The 12,625-nt window shown below is 40.3% G+C and overlaps 1 protein-coding gene across 2 annotated transcripts in view; it reads left to right on the forward strand.

Annotated features, from left to right (window-relative positions):
- Positions 1–12,625, forward strand: part of SIN3B (SIN3 transcription regulator family member B) — a 57,761-nt gene that overhangs the window by 32,520 nt on the left and 12,616 nt on the right. For both annotated transcript variants that reach the window (XM_073656319.1, XM_073656402.1), the window contains exons 9-15: positions 1,150–1,268; positions 5,372–5,582; positions 6,033–6,149; positions 7,793–8,031; positions 8,663–8,846; positions 11,239–11,842; positions 12,016–12,185. In XM_073656319.1, coding sequence (XP_073512420.1) covers positions 1,150–1,268; positions 5,372–5,582; positions 6,033–6,149; positions 7,793–8,031; positions 8,663–8,846; positions 11,239–11,842; positions 12,016–12,185 — 1,644 coding nt within the window. The remainder of the gene's footprint in view (positions 1–1,149; positions 1,269–5,371; positions 5,583–6,032; positions 6,150–7,792; positions 8,032–8,662; positions 8,847–11,238; positions 11,843–12,015; positions 12,186–12,625) is intronic.

The raw sequence follows: 12,625 nt of genomic DNA on the forward strand, positions 1-12,625 counted from the left end.
TAAAGCGCACCTGTCAGCAGGATTGTGCTCAGTAATGTACATACACTGTCAGGTGGGCGATATTACACTGATTAAAATGATACCTTGGTTGATGAAATCCATCCCGTGGTTCTTGTGTAATCTTTACTTCAACTTTGGAGATAATATGCTTGTGCTGCAGGGCAGCCTGTAGGAGGTGCTATATCTGGTGCTCTGCTTCTATATTCATCTGTATGCTCTCATGACAGCTCACGGTGCCTTCACTTACCTGCCTCCTATTTTACCTAGCCCCACACTACTAGATGCATTATATAAAATAGGAGGCAGGTAAGTGAAGGCAGTGAGCTGTCATAAGAGCATATAGATGAATATGTAAGCAGAGCACCAGATAATGATAGAGCCGCCCCGAAGCACGAGCACATCTGGTTCTCTACTTACATATTCATCTGTATGCTCTTATGACAGCTCACTGCCTTCACTTACCTGCCTCCTATTTTACATAATGCATCTAGTAGTGCGGGGCTAGGTAAAATAGGCAGGTCAGTGAAGGCACAGTGAGCTGTCATAAGAGCATACAGATGAATATAGAAGCAGAGCACCAGATAGCGCCACCACAAGCCGCCCCGAAGCACGAGCATATCATTTACTTTCAGTTTGGAGATCAGATAACACAAGAACCACAGGACGGATTTCATCAACCAAGGTATCATTTTAATCGGCATAATATCGCCCACCTGACAGTGTATGTAGTTTACTAAGCACAATCCTGCTGACAGGTGCGCTTTAAACCTCTGCACAGATCACATAGCATGTCTAGAAAACTCTTCATTAGAAATTAATGAACATTAACAGTTTGTTTACCTTGGCACATGTGCTTTATTGCAGTTACATCAATGAACTGTGGATAACAGAAAGTCAAGCAAGATGGCATCCCCAAAATGTACAGAATAAAAATAAAGCAAAAAAACCCCACTAGAATACAAGCACACCCAACTCCCATTGGATACAAAAAATATTTTGCCATCTTGTTTTCAATCTGAATGAAAACGTTAATTTATTCTCTTTAAACGTCTGCAAAGCATTATATTTATGCTTCTTTATTGGACTTTATAGATTATCTTGAAAAGTGTGTTCTCTGCAGTATCTATAACATTTTCATTTTTCTGTAAGGTTCGCAGAGTTTTGAAGAGCCAAGAAGTTTATGAAAATTTTCTCCGATGCATTGCTCTCTTTAACCAGGAACTAGTCTCTGGCTCAGAGCTTTTGCAGCTTGTCACACCTTTTTTAGGGTAAGTTTAACATTATAAATACTTATTATAAAACATAGTGTTATTGCAGTGTACATGTTGTTTCCTGCCTCAATTTAAGATATGTAATCTGGTAAAGGACTATTGATCTGTGTGACCTGGAAAATTGACTCCATGAAAAACAAACTAGCAGGATTAAAGGGAATTTGTCAGCAGGTTTTAGCTATGTAATCTGAAGACCGCATTATGTAATGATGTAGGGTTCAGATTCAGTGATGTGTCATCAGGCTGTGTGAGGTTGTTTACTTACAATGAAGATTTTATAACCAGGATATTATCACTGCTGGACTAGGTCTCAAGCGCCTATTAGACCAACCACACTGTCAATAGACAGTGTACATAGAACGCTATGGTGTGGGCAGGATAAGCTTTTGAGCTTTGCTACATCTAAGAAGTGTGTCACAACTGCTGCACCCAGTAAACATATACATAGTTGGAATCAGAATCTCTCTTCCTACATTATGCTGCTCTCAGATGAGGTAGCATAAACCTGGTGACAGAATACCTTTAATGCTGTGTTTTCATGAAAGAGGAAGAAATAGATGATTTAAAGAACAAAGAAAGGCTACAAACAGGCAGCATCAAGTCTGAGCATACAAATTAGGAAAATCCTGTAATACCACAGCCAATAATCTGACTAGAATATAAATTTAATAGAATTAAGGATTCTAGAATTCTTACAAAAATGGAAAATAATAATTTAATAAAATAAATTCAGAGCAAAGTAAATGACCATAGGGCAGGACGCAGACAGCGAGGATTCAGACACCATAGAGATTACATACCCTGAAGGGCAGAAGAGCAATCAAGTCATAATATGTACAATTAAGGAAAATTCTGAAATTATTTTTGCTGACTTTCCCTCTAAAGGGAGACAAAAGAAATAACCATGTATTCTACACAGACCAATCCCTTGCCTGGCATACAACCTTGTGCAAGCACTATAAATGCATATTTATAGTCCTGCTCATTGTTATTGGCACCCATGAAGTTTAAGTACATAAAGTGGAATATCTCCTGAAAAAAATTAATCAAGTGAAAGTTTTTTTGTATAAAGAACCCTCGTTAAATACAAAAGAGCAATTGATAAACAATTTAAAACCAAAAACAATGTGAGGGAATAAGTAGAAAACCCTAAAGATTACGGTGACACTGGTATTGGCACCGTTTACATTAATTTAGTATGGAAACACATTTTGACTCGCCTGTGATAAATCACAAGAGATCCTCTTGTGATTAATTGTTTTTGCCCATGTGACATGAATTAGCCAATGAATGATGACTTCACCGTTTTAAAAACCACATTATTAGCCCTGATCCTTTGTCACATTGGTGAAGACAGAGGAGCTGTCTGAGGATATCAGAACTGCTATTGGCAAACACAAGACTTCCAAAGACCTTGGTATCAACAGTGCGCAATGTTAAGAAGTTTGCCAAGCATGGAACAGTCAAGAACCTCCCTAGATGTTGGGGAAGCAGGAAAATTGACACGAGATGTCTTCGAAGGTTGGTACGAATGGTGGAAAAAACACCACGTCAAACATCTAAAGACTTGAAGGCCAACCTTGAACAGTCTGGGGTCATAGTTTCAACAAGTACCATATGCCGCACACTAAACCAAGAAGAGCTTTATGGGCGAAGGCCAAGGAAGAAACCAGTGCTGAAGAAAAGACACATAAAAAGGAATGCTGAACTTTGCCAAAGAGTACCTTGACAATTCTTCTGGGAAAATGCTCTGTGTACAGATGAAACAAAAATAGACCTTCTTGGCAATGCAAAGCAACAGTTTGTTTACAGATGGCACAATGAAGCTTATAAGGAAAAGAACACCTTGCCAACAGTTAAGCATGGTGGAGGATACATAATGCTGTGGGGTTGCTTTGCTGCTTCTGGTACTGGAGGCCTTGACTGTATCACAGGAATCATGAAATAAGAGAATTATCAAGAGCCTACCCTGTGTAAGAAACTTGTATCGAGTCGAAGATCATGGGTCCTCCAGCAAGGCAATGACCCAAAGCACACATCCAAAAGTACACCGGAATAGTTGAAGAAAAAATGGACTGTTTTAAAATGGCCAGCAATGAATCCTGACCTCAATCCCATTGAAAATCTTTGGGATGAGCTGAAATCTGCCATTGGGGAAAAAGAACCCTGCAAAGATTCAAGAGCTTGAACAAACTGCAAAGGAAGAGTGGGAGAAAATTCCAGCTGAGAAGTGTAAGAAGCTTATAGATGGCTCCAAGAAACGTTTGGAGGCTGTCATCAATTCCAAAGGGTATGCAACCAAGTATTAACTAGGGGTGCCTTTATTGCTGCACAGGCTGTTTATTCTGTTTTGTCTTTGAAATTGCAACATGGAAGTTGAAAAACAATGTTTTATTGTTGTATTACTTTGGTACATTTCCATTTATTTCTGAAGATATTGTATAGTCTATGAAAAAAAAAGGGTGCCAATAACAATGAGCAGGACTGTAAGGGGTAGTGCCCACGATGCAGGTTTGATGCAGAGCGTTTTTGCCTCTCTGGCAGAAAAAAAACACATGCAGATTTACATCTGTTTTTTCTGCCAGGGAGAAGCATTTTTTACATGTGTTTTTGCATGCGTTTTTTCAAGCACTTGTCCAAGCGATCTTGAGCATCACTTGGAAAAGTGCTTGACAAGTTGGTCACACACTATAAATCCATGCAACTGGCATGGATTTATATTGAGTGGCCAACTTACAGGCTTTAAATGCTGCATCTATAGTTAAAAAAAAAAAAAGAAATAAATAGTTAAAAAGAAAAAAACCCTGTATACTCACCTCTCCGGTCTCCTCCCGGCCGCGTCCTCTCTCTCGGCATCCCGTGGTGTACTTGCAGGACCTGCTGTGATGTCATTTAGTCAACTGATGGTCACGTGACCATCAGCTGATTAAATGACGTCATGGCAGGTCCTGCCAGGACGCGGAGGAGAGAGTGAGAGGACGTGGCCGGGAGGAGACCGGAGAGGTGAGTATACAGGTTTTTTTCATTTTATTTTTTTTTTTCACCGCGTGGTAGCCGGGATGAAGAGGGGTTGTAGTCTCCTCTTCATCCCGGGTACCACACGCACCGCGATTACGCCGCAAATTCTTGGCCATTGAATTTAATTGAAACGCAGCAAATCCACATATACCTCTGGGTTTGCTACGTTTCAATGTTCCTCAATGGCCGCGAATTTGCAGCGTAATCGCGGTAGAAATAGTCATGCTGTGTTTTGCAGCGCAATGCGAATTCGGAGCGCAAATTAGCGTATCATGTGCACAGCACATCCGAATTCACATTGCTTTGCATGGCAGTAAAAACGCCGCAAAAACGCTACGTGGGCACATGGCCTTAGTGTGGCAGCAATAAGGGCTGTCAGATCAGAATTAATGACCAAGTAGTTGACCAGTTCACCACACTTAAAGCTCAAATATATGACACGCGTGAGTGTTTGTAAGGGATCAATTTGTCTAAGTGGTTTCAGTGGCACAGTTTTCCCTTTCTACGTCACTGCATTTGTAACATGCTGGTTCACTGTTTGAAGCAGTAAGACCCCATCCCCACTATCAGTATTCGGTCAGTATTGTTTCTCAGGAGTGGGTGATAAAACCAGGTGAGAAACAATCAGAGAAAAGGTATAATAGCAACAAGTCACCAATTCTTCATTATCACCCACTCCTGAGAAAAAATACTGACCAAATACTGATAGTGGAGCCGTGGACTAAGTCTGAGACTCAGAACGAGGCTGTCTAATCCCCTATTTCAAGAAGGGTGTTCTTATTTTAATCATATCTGCCCACCTCTTGTTCAAGCATCATCTCTGTGAATTCGTAAATGTGATCATCCACCCTTTTTAGGTATGATTATCACAGTATTTAAGATGGAATACAACTTTGCGCTGTATCTTAATAATTTGTTTTCTTACCCTTATGGTTCCTGAATGCAGGGGTTCTATACTTAAATATGGATTGTTCTGTGGGCTACAGAAATCTTCCTAATGACCATCACTAGGATAAAATAATTACATTTATTGAAAGTGCGATTCTCATTGTTTTTTAAATGTGTACTTTGTATTTCTACAGGAAATTTCCAGAACTCTTTGCCCAGTTTAAGTCTTTTTTGGGTGTAAAGGAACTCTCTTTTGCTTCTCCGGTAACCAATGATCGCTCTAATGAAGGCATAGGGCGGGAAATTGACTATGCTTCCTGTAAACGAATTGGTTCCAGCTACCGAGCACTTCCTAAGACCTATCAGCAGCCAAAATGCAGTGGTAGGACTGCTGTCTGCAAAGAGGTATGCAGCGTATGTGTGTTAGCAAAAGCACTGAGATGCAAACAAAATATTAATGAGGATCTGTAACCAGATTTCCTAAAACAAACTACATGCTTTATTGAATGGATTTCTTAAAACTCAATTTGATTGGTCCTAGCTTTGATAGAACTGTCAAAGTAAGTACACCAGCCTCATTAGGTAAGAGATCTAATTACTAATGTATACAGATTGTATTGTGTAATCTAGTGACAGGTTCCCTTTAAATTACCCACTAAACATAATATTAACCAAAAAAAAATGTACATTTTACCTGTACATGGGCTAAAGGCTTTGACCTGGGATATCATGAGATCTCAGAATCGGACCACCAGCACCTATCAGACTTTACTACTACTATTTTTTTATTTATGTTTTTTTGACTGCAATCACTTCTAAATTCACACCGAGGGTTTTCTCTCCCATTTCCTGCAGGTATTAAATGATACATGGGTGTCCTTCCCAGCCTGGTCTGAGGATTCCACTTTTGTCAGCTCTAAGAAGACGCCATATGAAGAGCAGCTTCACCGTTGTGAGGATGAAAGGTTTGAGGTCAGTCACATTGTAAAGGAGATTGTGTGTGACACTTCATAGAAGACTGTTCTGCCCAGAAGTTTGTGCAGTATATGTAGACACATAATGTATGATTGTCACACTGCTATCTTACTATAATATACTTAAGCATGTGTCAGCTAGGAATAGTACAAAAATAAGAGATTGGCAGGGCTGAGGGATATTTCATTGAGCTGCATTTGGAGTTTTCACATTTTTTTTTTTCTCCGTATCCTGCATGGTAAAATAAATGTATTGTCCGCCAAACCTTCAAATTCTCCCACAAAAAAAAACCCTCCTACTGCTAGGTTTACTGAAGAATAAAAGGTATGGCTCTTGAAAGAAAAGAGAAAAAAATTAAACCTGAAATTAAGTGGTTGTGTCTTCAGTTTTTTTTTTTTCTCCCCACTTTTATTTATAGGCTGTATATATCAACATTTACCTCAGTTCCAGTTTTAACTCGCTAGATATATAAAATGACCGCTAGTATTCAGTAATAAAACACAGTATTTTATTAAATATTTTAAAAACAATTCATAAAAAATGGATACCTTAGAAAGAAGGGACACTATTCTCATAAAATCCATCAAAAGTGTACTCATGGTAACATAATAGACACATAGGTTAATATCTCCTGATCACTTCATAGCTGTCATTAACATGCATATAAATAGCGGAATATTATACCAATTTCTGAATGCAATTACCTGAAAACATATAGTAGGTCCTGCGTCCCTCTACCCATCTACAGCACACTCCCTGGTGCCTTTCTACTATTTGTTTTCAGGTAATTGCATTCAGAAATTGGTATAATATTCCGCTATTTATAAGTCACTGATTTTATTAAAACCTCAACAAACAGCATTTTAAGTGACACATCATTGGGACCAGGTTCTCACTCCATACATCCTGCTTCTCTCAGATTACATGGCAAAAATCTGTTCACAGGTTCCCTTCAGGCTGTACACTTCAAACATTGTGGGGATGTCAAGCAATTACTTTCTCTTCATCAGCTAAGTGTAAGGGAATATGTGAAAGGGTACCTGTCATGTTGAAAATGGTGTCTGATCTGCAGGCAAGATGTTATAGAGCTAGAGATTAATATACATTTTTGTTGGAAAACTTTCAGTAAACCTTGCATTTTATTCATTGAAATCTCTGGTGTTTGTATGCCTATGAGTCCAGTGGGCTATCCTATCCAGTGACTGACAGTCTCTAATGTATGACTGTGCATGTGGAGATAGCTGTCAGTCACTAGTAGGACCGCCCACTGGACTCTTATACATACAAACACCAGGGATTTCAGCGAATAAAATCCAGGTTATATTGAATCTTTTCCATACAAACCTGTATATCATCCTGCTCAGCTTCTCCTTCTCTATAACATGCTGTCTACAGATCAGACTGCATGTACAATGTGACTGGTTCCCTTTTAGTATGTGGAGGAGAAATCTCTAGAAAAAAAAAAAAAGCTGAACTTTGCACATCAGAATGTCAGCTTCTTGTGTTCCATAGTGTGGAGTATCGCTCTATAGAACTTTCCAGATATGCTCATCATCCATTACTTGAGAGTTTCTCATTTTAGTGTGACTCTTGCATCGTATATTGGGTCATGTTAATAGTTGTCTTTTTACCTTCTACAGCTGGATGTGGTTTTGGAGACCAATTTGGCAACAATCCGCGTACTGGAGAGTGTTCAGAAGAAACTTTCTCGCCTGTCTGCTGAGGATCAGGAGAAATTTAGACTAGATGATTGTTTGGGAGGCACATCCGAGGTTATCCAGCGGCGGGCCATCTATCGCATTTATGGGGACAAGGCTCCAGATATAATCGAGAGTCTTAAGAAAAACCCAGTCACTGCAGTACCTGTTGTACTAAAACGGTTAGTGATTGAGCATGATTTAATACCAATCAGCAATTCTATTTTCAAAGTATTAGCAGATCCTTGTAACTCTGAAGTATTCACTAACTTTCCTAAAATGTTGTGTTGTATAGTGGGACATTGTGCGATATACATGTTATTCCCACTGTTTTTGTGCAATATAAGTCAATTGATAGGAAAACTTCTGCTTGATGTTGCACACACAAGGAATACTGGGGTTTCTGGGGTATTGGATTTTCATCAACTTTAGCTTTGACAAAGTTAAATAAATACGCTCAGGTTTTACTTGAGCCGCCACAGCTGCTTTTGTCTTTGTTGAGAGGCCCCAATGTTTATGCCATGGCTGCAGCACTTGTGACCGCTGCAGCCAATCATGGGGCTGATATAAACAGCTCAAGTAACTGAGCCCAGTGATTTGTTTTCTCTCTAGTTTGAGAAGTGTACCAGTAGGGTACAATCTCCTAATAATTTTATACAAGGTGTAAATTGGTTCCTAATTGCCTGATATAAAAAAGAAAAATAATAATTTTCCTAAGTTTATCCCTAACGGGTCTTAAAATGTTGTGGTGTTTGATTGCGTTTGTCAGAAGAATCACTAAATGTTAACCACAAATCCTATCCTGTTTTACAGCTTGAAAGCAAAAGAGGAGGAGTGGAGGGAGGCTCAGCAAGGGTTCAATAAGACCTGGCGGGAACAATATGAGAGGGCATATCTAAAATCTCTTGATCATCAGGCTGTCAACTTCAAGCAGAATGACACCAAGGCTCTGCGCTCAAAGAGCCTACTCAATGAAATTGAGAGTGTCTATGATGAGGTGAGATGTTTTAAGTAGTTTTAGAGAATTTATTCATATCTATCGATTTAGCTGATCGCAAACCAGCATTATAGGGAATCTGTCACCAGGTTTTTGGTAACTAATCGGACAGCAGCATAATGTAGGAAAAGACACTCTGATTCCAGTGATGTATCACTTAGTTTACTGGGTGCAGCAGTTTTGATACAACCAGGGTTTTTAGATGCTTCCTCTCTGAAAAGACAATTTGTGTAGATGTACCAGAGCTCAGAAAGCTAACCCTGCCCACTCCCCTGATTATCAGTTGGACCAGGATGCACGTGAGCTGTAGTTTACATTTAATTTTAACCCCTTGACTACATATGACATATATACGTGATGTCGCCTCCCTCACTTTGATGCGGTCTCCGGTGCTGGCGCTTCAGGCACATGACAGCTGCTCTGATCAGCTGTCGTGTGTCCCTAACAGATGCTGGTGGAATCGCTTTCCACCCGCAGCTGTAAACATGTTAAATGCCGCTGTCAATCTCCAACAGCGGCATTTAACATTGTCGCGCCAGAAGTGCGGCATAAGAACCGCTCTTCGGTGCGCCCCTCACATGATCGCAGGGCGCCGATGGGTTGGCATGACAACTCAGGGTCTGCAGAAGACCCCCGTGGTTGTCATAGCTGATCTGTTATGAGCGCCGCCACGTGGTCCGCATTCATAGCAGTGGAGCATTTCTGCAACACATAGCAGGGCTTCAGCTGAAGCCCTGCTATGTGTAACACAGACGATCAGACGATCGCAGCTTCTAGTCTCCCATGGAAACTATTAAAGCAAGTAAAAAGTGTAAAAAAAAATTAAAATAAAATATAAAAGTTCAAATCACCCTTCTTTCACCCCATTCAAAATAAAACAATAAAAAAAAATCAAAACCACACTTATTTGGTATCGCTGCGTTCAGAATCGCCCAATCTATCAGTATGAAAAAAGAATTAATCCGGTAAACGAGAAAAAAAAATCAAAATGCCAGGATTGCGTTTTTTTGATTGCAATAAAATGCAAGAACAAGCAATCAAAAAATCATATTTACCCCAAAATAGTATAAATAAAAACGTCAGCTCAGCGCGCAAAAAATAGAGACCCTACGGGTCTCAGAAAATGGCTACCTTTTTTATTTTTCGTATGAACTTTTTTTTTTTCACCACTCAAATGAAAAAGAACCTATACATGTGTGGTGTCTACGAAGTCATAATGACAGATCAGTTTTAGCATTTAGTGAACATTGTAAAAAAAAAAAAAAAAACTATTGTGGAATTGCACTTTTTTTGCAAATTGACAACACTTGGAATTTTTTCCCGTTTCCAGTAAACTATATGGTAAAATCAATGGCGTCATTAAAAAGTACAACTTGTCCCGCAAAAAACAAGCTCTCACATGGCCATATTGACGGAAAAATAAAAAAGTTATGGCTCTGGGAAGAAGGGGAGCAAAAACCAAAAGTGCAAAAAGGGAAAATGGCCCGGGGTGAAGTGGGTTAATCTCCTGCTGATAAAGCACTTCTTGTATTGAAACAGCGCACAGCCTTATAAGTGACATATTGCTGAAATCTGTGTCTCTGCCTCATGCTGCCTTCAGATTAAATAGCAAAAACCTGCTTACAGACTCCTTTTAACTGTAATGGTAGAACTATTTAATGAAGAAGTTGTATTATTTTCTATATGTGCAAGCAGCTGCGCAGAAAACTACAGTGACTGCAAGTTATACTGTTTCCATTTAATGGAAATCTGTCACCACCACCTGGCATGTAAATCTATACCTACCTGTATACCTCATATTAGAGGTCTTGTGGCTGTGAAATGTCTTTTTATTCATTCAAGGTTCTGATGCTTGCAGGCGCTGGGCCCAGAAGAAATCCCCCCCCCCCCCTGTGTTAATTATAATGATTCCCTCCTTCCCTGCATGTCACCGTAACCTGTGATGTGCACGTGCCACAGCCAAATCCAGGCACTGTGTCGTGCAGGGGAGGGGAGAAACATTACAATTACCACAGGAGGCGGGGATTTCGTCTGGGCCCAGGGCCTGCAAGCATCAGAAACTTGAATGAATAAAAAGACATTTCACAGCAACAAGACCTCTAATATGAGGCATACAGGTAGGTATAGATTTACATTTCTACCACCTGTGTGCCCATATTAGAGGTCAGATAAGTCCCAGGGGGTGACAGATTCCCTTTAACCTGCTTTAACCTGGAGATGGAGGAGGGGGCGGGGGAGTGATGTAATTTTTTATACTCGGTGTAGACAAAAAACAATTTTGACTGGAGGAAAAAAATAGCTTTCACTCCCCATTTGTCCTTGAGGTCAATGAATTAGAAACTGTTATATTAACATATCAGTAACTTTTTCCCCCTCTTCTTAATCCTAATAGCACCAGGAACAGCAACCAGAAGGCAGGACGGCTACATCCAGTGGACCACATCTTATTTATACATATGAGGACTGGCAAATATTAGAAGATGCAGCATCGTTGATTAGTTACTATGTGAAAAGACAGCCAGCCATCCAGAAGGAGGATAAGGACACTATCCGCCAAGTTCTAAATCAGTTCATCCCTGAACTTTTTTTCTCTTCCTCCTCATCCTCCTCCTCTTGTCAGTCTCTGTTCAGTTCCACCACTGACGATACTCCCGCAGAAACACCCGTGGAACCTTCTGTAACTGAACCTCCTGAACGTCGGAGGAAGGCGGCAAACCCTGAGGTAACCCCAGAACCCACTACGCCTACACAATCTCCACCAGAGCCCCCACCGAAGATGACAGAAGAGATGTACAGCTTGTTCTTTGCTAACAATAACTGGTATTTCTTCTATCGGTTGCACCACACACTTTGCTCTCGACTTCTGAGGATTTATCGCCAGGCACAGCTTCAGTTGCTGGAATATCGGACTGAAAAGGAGCGAGAAAAACTGCTGTGCGAAGGCAGGAAAGAGAAGTCAAATGGCCCTGCCATGGAACTCAGGCTGAAGCAGCCCAGTGAGCATCTCTACATATTGATCTGATAGAAACTGTTGTTGCATATTATTCAGTTAATGTGGAACCACCTTCATCATATTAGAATTATGTATTTCATTTATTGTGAAATCTCACCGACAAAAAAACTTTTTGTGTCCAGAGACATGAGTTTTAATTCCCTTCTTTTATTTTAGGTGAGGTGGAGTTAGAAGAATATTATCCTGCATTTTTGGACATGGTGAGAAACCTTCTGGTTGGAAATCTAGACCCCACTCATTATGAGGATACACTACGGGAGATGTTCACTATACACGCTTACATTGGCTTTACCATGGACAAACTTATTCAGAACATAACCCGACAGGTGAGTCAATTTTTTTTTTTTGTCCATATGTCAGTCTCTCTCACACGTTACAGTTCGGGTTCGCTCATCTCTAGTCTTGACATACTCTGCTTTAAGAAGTGTCTGTCATTCCCAAAATGCAGCACTATAAAAATCATACTAGCAGTATACATTTCAGTGGCTGAGTAAGCAACTTTTTTCCTATGTAAATGACAGTTCTTCAGTGCAGCTTTGTCATGCAAGGACTCGGTGCATCGCTACACCCTCCGATTTGCATGTCAAGCATATTCCCTGATTGTGATTGACCCTGTTTGCCCAGAGCTGCCTGAACTCCATTCACTTTCCTGCATGTGCACATAGAGACTTTAAGGTGCCCAGCGGTGAGGACAGCGTCTGTGTTGGTGTGCTCTGATTCCTGGCTCCTGTCTGTGGTTGCCACTGACTATGCTGATGCAGCCCGA

This window comes from Phyllobates terribilis, unplaced genomic scaffold, assembly GCF_046119375.1.
Source record: "Phyllobates terribilis strain yellow unplaced genomic scaffold, ASM4611937v1 Scaffold_1__5_contigs__length_1240528914, whole genome shotgun sequence".
In the NCBI taxonomy this organism is placed as follows: Eukaryota; Metazoa; Chordata; class Amphibia; order Anura; family Dendrobatidae; genus Phyllobates; species Phyllobates terribilis.